This window comes from Gobio gobio (genome assembly GCF_949357685.1).
Source record: "Gobio gobio genome assembly, chromosome: 14".
Classification (NCBI taxonomy): domain Eukaryota; kingdom Metazoa; phylum Chordata; class Actinopteri; order Cypriniformes; family Gobionidae; genus Gobio; species Gobio gobio.
In genome coordinates this window covers 32,718,109-32,725,848 of record NC_137107.1, presented here as the reverse complement: position 1 = coordinate 32,725,848, position 7,740 = coordinate 32,718,109, and the positions used below count along the sequence as shown (strand labels likewise).

General features: G+C 39.2%; 1 protein-coding gene across 1 annotated transcript; it reads right to left on the bottom strand.

Annotated features, from left to right (window-relative positions):
• Positions 1-1,718: 1,718 nt before the first annotated feature.
• barhl1b (BarH-like homeobox 1b) lies at positions 1,719-7,064 on the bottom strand. Its single transcript, XM_079834973.1, has 3 exons — positions 5,839-7,064; positions 4,106-4,328; positions 1,719-3,144 (listed from the first exon to the last, which is right to left on the bottom strand). The coding sequence occupies exons 1-3, from the start codon at positions 6,290-6,292 to the stop codon at positions 2,853-2,855; spliced, it is 969 nt and encodes a 322-aa protein (XP_079691099.1). The 5' UTR covers positions 6,293-7,064; the 3' UTR covers positions 1,719-2,852.
• Positions 7,065-7,740: the final 676 nt, after the last annotated feature.

The following is a 7,740-nucleotide window of genomic DNA, read 5'->3' as shown; positions in this document are numbered from 1 at the left end:
GGAGCCCGACTGATCACACGTTATCGACGTTCAATTAAAAGCTATTAAGGTCTTTTGTCTGCTCGTTAATTTCCCATTCAGTCGCCCTGTCAGAGCAGTCCCTAAACCCTGAGCTTTATGGACCGGTCTCATGGTTGGGTTAAAGTCAGTCTTAGGCTCACTGAGGGGGGATGAAGGGGGGGTCCTGTCATGCCGCTGACCAGATGTCCCCTTGCTGATCCGAGCCGCAGTCAGCACTGCCCGGTGACCAGCTGTTGGGAGCGTTTGGCAAAGAGCAGCAAACCAACACTCTCAAGAAAGGGTATGGAAAGAATCCATTTCCAAATGGGATCATTTAGGGCACTTAAACAATTACACACTTAGGTGACCATTAATATTTCATCCACATATTGTTTATGAAAACTAAACGAAACGACATGGTGAGGCTGTTATAAGAGTGCAAAAAAGTGTCGCTTTACTCTTGTAGACACAAGACAATAGAGGCTGACAAGTGTTGAGTGTGTGCGTGAGAGAGAACAAGATCACGCACCAACAACCCAATGCCCAATCTCTCAGCATTTCCTTTTTTTATTTATCATGCTGCCAATAAAATGAACATCGTTTTAAATTGTATTGAAACTGGCTCATATGGTTCATGATCAAAATTATATTTAAAGTATGACCTATTAATAAGAGGTAGTCGCGTTAAACTTTAAGATATGAAGGTAGAATTAAGTTCCCTAAATCTCTAGGCGTTTCTGAAAGGTTAGGGTGGTGAATGTTCACTTCCTTGGGTGCGACATTCTTATTAACTTTTTTTTTTTCAGTAGGTTCGACAAATTAAATCCACGATGCTAACCAAATAGTGTGGGGTTTGAGCAAAATGTCTGACAGTCTTGTTTAAAATTATTCAAACACATTTGCCAGTAATAGAGTTCTCCGAGCTCGAATTTTATGATATTGCTAGCACTGGCGTTGTTTACGTTTATTTTCATAAGCAAACTTTTCCTTTTCATTAAATTACTCTGTATATCTAGATACATTTCAAAAGCAATGACTTGCGTAACATGCGTATTTATTGGTTTACCTTTATGGTCTTAATCTTTTTTTATATATATATAAATAATTTATAACTTTCAAAATTAAAACCTTGAGACAATTTATGCTATTCAAGATAAACATTAAGTCTTTGGATTTCAGGGAAGTACAAATAAATCATTATTTTAACGACTCGTTTTTTTCCGGCTTGATCCATTTATTTTACCTCCCAAAATATAAAAATGATACAATTATAATTTTGTGTTGGCACATATTCCAGGAATTCATAATATGTAAAATCATGGAATTAGATGGCATTTTCATTCAGGTAGTTGCAAAATAAGAAGGATTATAGAATGCATACATTTGTGAAAAGGTTTTTAGCTCTTTTATTATTATTATTTCACGTACGTCAACGTCAAATGGACTTCATTGGTCGCAGATATTAGCACATTTTATGTTCAAAATAACATACAATAGTTCTTTTCCTTGTTGCAAAGTGCAGTGGTAAGTTTAACAATATGATTTGTCTTAATTCGTACATTTTCATGTGGCAGTTTTCATGTCTGGCACGCGCATTATGCACCGGCATACTTTTTATATTGGCTGTTGGTTTAGAGTAAATTGAATTGTCTGTGAGAACACGAGTGTGTATTTAACCAGTATTTGTATATGCTACCTCCACATTCTCAGTCAGTGGTAAATTAATGAAAGATCTTTATTAGCACATTTATAAAAGTAATTCTCCTTGCTTAAAGACCACCTCCCCCGCACATCCAGCAGTTTTAAGAGTTTTCCAGAAGTTCACACCGCTAAGCACACGGGGGCACGAACGAAAATCATTTGGAATTACGAGAATCATTACTTCACAAATCATTATTCTCAATATACAGCTTCACCAGAAAGAATGACAAGATATTTCAACGGCTTTATACAGAGTTATTGCACAATGCCTGGGCGAACACTTCATTTCCATGACGTCCTATTGATCACAAAGTGAACTTGGCGTTTTCCCATCGACATCAAAGTGATACTGCTGGCAGTTGTGCAGGAATACAGAAACGAAAAAAGCAGCACAAAAACAATCGATTGATAATCGATTCATAATCCATCTCGTCCAATCCACCTGCTTGTTCGGTTTAGGTATGGAACTCCGTATACCATTTAACTGTTTGTCAAATAGAAAAGTGACACTAGGTTTTTCATTTCGTAGAGACGTTTTGATTTCTAATGTGCTGCTCACGTCGACCTCACCTGTTAACGTAAGGCTTGGAAATATGATACAAAAAGAGAAAATTCGAGATTTGTCTTTCAACATAAAACAAAATATTCTTATTTACACTTCATTTCCTTTGTACATTTAAGAGGGTCACTACAAAGCCCACGATTTGTTCACTTGTGACCTGGATTTGATCTCAGGATAATTAAATATGAATCTACCATTTAAATATTCTTTGCGTCAGGGACTCACCAACAATTCACAATTGTAATATTGGCTAGATAAAGTAATGATAATAATAATTTGTGAAACGAAGCGTCCCTGTAGTATCATGTCCCGCAATTATTGCGTTCAGTAGCATAACGGTCTGTATTTGTTTTCTCCAGATTTAACCTTATAGGGTAAATAAAAAATAGAAACATATAAGTTTAAAAAAAAAAAACATAACGAAAATAAATAATTAATTAATTAAATAAAGTTGGAAAATGTCTCTAACCACTTTTTGTGTCTCAGCTTGTTTTTGTGGCTTCGTAATATATTTTGTCACCAATAAAATAGTTTTTTGGATGGTGGAGTTCAAAGCTGCCATGTTTGCAACGAGTCCGAATCGCGCCGTTCATCGTGGCGGCGTTGGTCTGGATAGCACACCGGAGAGGGGGGGCAGAGGCGGCGGCTCGTTTGCGCCCTGGAGACCGTGCAGAAGAATCCGGGGAACGAGAGGACGCTGAAGCGCCGGCGGGGGCGCCGAGGGTCCCCTGTATAAGTATAGCGCTGCTCCAGGGTCCAGATTCGACACCAGGCTTTGAGGGTAGAAATACGGCGAGGGGAACATCCTTTGCAGCGCAGAATAATTTCCAGCCTCCGCTAACAATTCCAGTCCGACCGCCGTTTGCCTCTTCCACTTCGTCCTTTTTTTCCAAGAGAAAAGAGAATAATGTTAGTCTAGAAAAAAAAATATTCAATGACTACAAATATGTGACAATAGAAAAAAAACATCAGCGTATGTATTGTATTGCACTACTATTCCCAAGCGAAACATGCAGAGTTCAGAGAAATAAAAACTGAATCCTCTGTGATTTATCTCCTATTTCTAAGTATCTGTATGAATATACATTTTAACGACACAATTCGACGTTAGGGAGAGAGAGAGGACAAAAACAGAAAACTGTTAGAGCTTTGTCTTTTACATCTGAAAGGTTGATAAAAGTGAAATTTGATTATATGCCTCTCCATATGAGGGTAATGAGTCTGCTGAGAGTTATGAGAAAGTTTCTTTTAAAAGCATTTGATTCACATGAATTGTGTAACTAATTAAAGCTAAAAAGCAGGCTCATATTTTAGTAATAAGTTTTAATAATAATAAGTCGTTTTATTTTGTCAAGGACGCATGCATCATCGAATTAGATGCTGCGAATAAAATGGGAAAATGTGCAAACAAACCACTTGTAGATGTGCAATAAATCTATTGAGTGTTGCTACTGTAATTTTCTTCTTTTTTCGATTTGTATTTGTTGTTTCATTTTGTAGTTCTTACTAACGCTATACAATGAGAACTGTGTGACTGTTAGAGCCTCTTTAAAATATGGATATTAATTCTGCAGCATTTCCTTTAGTTTTAGTGGAGCAAAACTGATGCAACGACATGTATTATTGTTTTTGGCAGGAGACTCCTCAATCAAAGGGAAAATAATATGATAGGCCTATATACCCAAGGAGCACATTTTCTCTTTTTAATATAGTAAAAATAAAACGAATGTCAATACGAGAAAATTCACTAGACATGGATGTCAGAATAACTAGAATTGCATTTCTGCAGCCTTATTATTATTATTTTAATGTTGCTGGGTTTCCAGTTGACCACATGCTCACCTCCTGTTCTGGTACCAGGTTTTGACCTGCGTGTCGGTCAGGTTGAGAGATGCTGCCAGCTCCATCCTGTCCTGCACGCTCAGGTACTTCTGACGCTCAAAACTGCGCTCCAGCTGGGCGAGCTGATGGTCAGTGAAGGCGGTCCGCGCTTTCCGTGGCTTCTTCAGGCGAACCTGCGGGCTGTCTCTGCTGCTCGAGATCTCCCTGTCGCCCTCCTCTTTCACTGAAACATCACATATAACGGAAGGGCACTGATTAAGCCACTTTAACACGAGTTGTGTTCCAGTATTGCCTACTTTGGCAATTCGTTATGGTGTCAAAGGTTTCCACATATCCTATGCTAAACCCTTGACGGTCTCGTGCGTGCCTGTAATTCTTTCAAGCAGTTTTCAGATTTTATTTTCAGAATGTGAATACACGAGGGTTGTGATATTTAATTCACCCATATCTCCCATCTAAACCAAACTCTTTTCTCTCTGAACCCAGAAAGAGAGGGACACGACGCGAGAGACCTTGCCAGTCGAGTAGTTGAGTCGTCTCTCAAGGAGCACAATAATCCGGCTAATTGAGCCACAAGGGATGGAAACCTTTCAACCGAGACCGGAGAAACTTCACATGGACGGGGATAAGAGCGAAATAAAGAGCGGACCGACCCCGTGCGTTACAAATCTGATTAGCACTGGGACAAATTGCATCAAATCCCTGAAATATAAGGGGGTAGAAAGGCAAAAAATCAAAGCGGCGCACACACTCTGTACAAGAGCTCTGGAGATGGAATGGCTTTGATTTGGAAAGCATTAATTTTGATCACCGCGCCTATAGACTTGCCAAGCTAATAATTTCATGAAGTAGAAATATATTTGGAATCATAGCTGTTTGTATAGGCGAATAGAAGAGACCCATCATGCCCTACTTCCACTAAGAAAGCAAGATTGTGTTAACACTTTTACAAAATTAGCAGAATAACGACAACACCAGCCAAAGGCCAAATACACCAACAACCATAAACATGTGCACAATGCACATATAACAAAATAAATATAATATATAACAACAATAGCTATTATTTGTAATAGTAATATTAAAAAAACTTCCTGATTGAATTAGGGCATATTCCAACATTTATCAATAGTGCTGGCCTTTGTGTTTGCATCATGGAATCAGCCTAATGATATGTCACAGGAAACGGTCTTTCACTCTGTTTTTTCCTCAGATGTAATTTCATCTGGACAAATCCTTAATGAATCTTTCCTGCTGATGTTTCTTTGTTCAACTTCCTTTTCCCTGCACATAACAATAAGCAATACGCTTTCAAATAATAAGCACGTGAACATGTACAACTTGCAAACAGTGAATAACCACATAAACAAAATTAACAATATTTCACGCACTATGCATTTATTTCAGTAAATATATTTATATGAATACTACGATAGTTGCTCTATCTATCTATCTATCTATCTATCTATCTATCTATCTATCTATCTATCTATCTATCTATCTATCTATCTATCATTTAATCTGCTCTTTTATTGCAACACTTGCTATAAATGAACGAATTTAATGAATAAACCGAGAATCATGAACATTATTTGTATCCTTACCCCCAAATTATTTTAAAAACATAGCCAAGGATACTTAGCAAGCCAGCCTGCTTTGCTATAAATGTGTCAAGTTAGTTCATGTGATATATTTTTTAAAATGGTTTTAAAAACGAGCTGGTATTTTTTTACCTTTGTATTCACTGTCTGACGATGAGTTACTGTGGATCTTTTCAATGAAGTCGTCTGCGATTTTAGATGCCAGTCTCCCTGTCTCCTGTGTCGGCTGGCCGTTACTGGAGTAAGGGGCACACGCCGCTAAGGGTTTACAGTCAGCCAGAATGTCTCTTATTAAGAAGGATGAAGTGACAGTCCGAGGTTGAGATCCAGCAGAGATCGGGCCGTGCTGTAAATGGGACGCGAGCCCGAGCGGGTGACCCTGTCTCTGCGCCGCATCCTCACCGCACTCCCGCCTCGGAGACGGAGGAGAAGAACAACCGCTCTCTAAGTCTGACCTGGGGCTGAACTCCAGCGGGGACCGGCATTCTCCTACCAAACTGTCCCCCTTCGCGATGACTGGGCTTCCTGGCCTGTGGGATAGCAGGGAGTCGATTCCAAAACTGGAGCCGTTGGTGGACGCTTCCATCTCCACACTGCTGCTTGCGTGAAGCTTCTGTTCAGATTATCATCTGTAGTATTCAACCAAGTTCTGCGTGAATGGCGCTCGTTTTAATAGCGATCTATCCAGGTGGAAAATCCAAAGCAGAATCGGAAATGAGAAATATTCATCCCCTGTCTGGGAAAAAACAACAACTTTCTTCTTCCTTGAGGACTTTTAGTTTAAGTTTAAAAAGAAAAAGGAGGTTTCTTGAGGAGGTTCTGTATGAAGTACACACAGACCCTGCCTCCAATTTTTTTTCTTTAGCTCCTCACTCCTCAAAAAAATCGATACAGCCTAAATATACTCTAGGCTGACAAATTTAATTAAATTTTTTTTTCAATCCCGGTATTTTTCGAAGACGCATCGATGGCGGCTTTGAATTATTAATCAAATTATTTCAAAAAGCTGTTCTGAAGTAGCAGTGTTAGGGTAAAACCACAAGGTAGCCTACTTAGAGGGCGCGCGCATTTCAGCACCACGGACAGAAGCAAAGCGGCAGCAACTCGAGCCTCGCGCCTATTGAGCAGCTGAAATTTTCATCAGTTCAAAGGTAGTTCGCTGTGGCGGGTAGTAGAGTGGAATCCGGATGGAAAAGGCAAGTGCATTCTGTGCCAGCGCAGGTGATGCAATGCGAAATCGTTGGACGGTAGAGCGCAGAAAAAAAATGCTGCGAGAAGACAGAAGCACAAATGAGGTAATGCAGGTTAAATACACACATTGGGGAACGGAAAGTCAGATAAAGCCTAACAAATGAACTTGTGCACAACTCAGTGGCTAGGTTTTTAAGGGCACCCCTTCCACGTGAGTCCCCAGCGACTCGCTTCCATTGGTTAGGAGGTGTTTTGGGGTGTTGACTGGCTCGCTAAGATGAAACTGGACCCCCCCACGCCCAATAAACCCCTCCCCACAGGTCGCCCACTTTGATTAAAAGAGACACTGAATTCATTAGGAGACTGGGATCCAACTGTTTACAGGCAATTTTCAACACTGTTTGCTTTCATTACATCATTGATGAGCCTTATAATGGGGTTATTATGAGGAGTGGGGAGGTCCTTTCTCTCCTCTCCCCATAGCCCGCGTTGACCACTTTCTCACAATTCCCCATTTTTCGTATATAATCCCCTTATAGTTTCTACTTAAAGTTGAATTTAAGCATTGATGATGATGTATTCAATTCTAATATTTTAAGACACCCCTTACTCAAAAGTCAAAAAGAAATTGTTCAAAAAAAAAATTCAATTCATACACAAAATGACATTAATAGCCTACGGAAACTGAACACGTGTTTGTTTATCATAGCAAAAGTGTATTTAAGTCATTTTATATTTTTTGAGGGATTAAAGTATCAAATAGATGTGTAGAATGTAATAAAAAAGCGTCTTGAAATTCAGAATTTAAAAAAAGAGAGAAAAGTAAATGTTTGGCAAAGATAA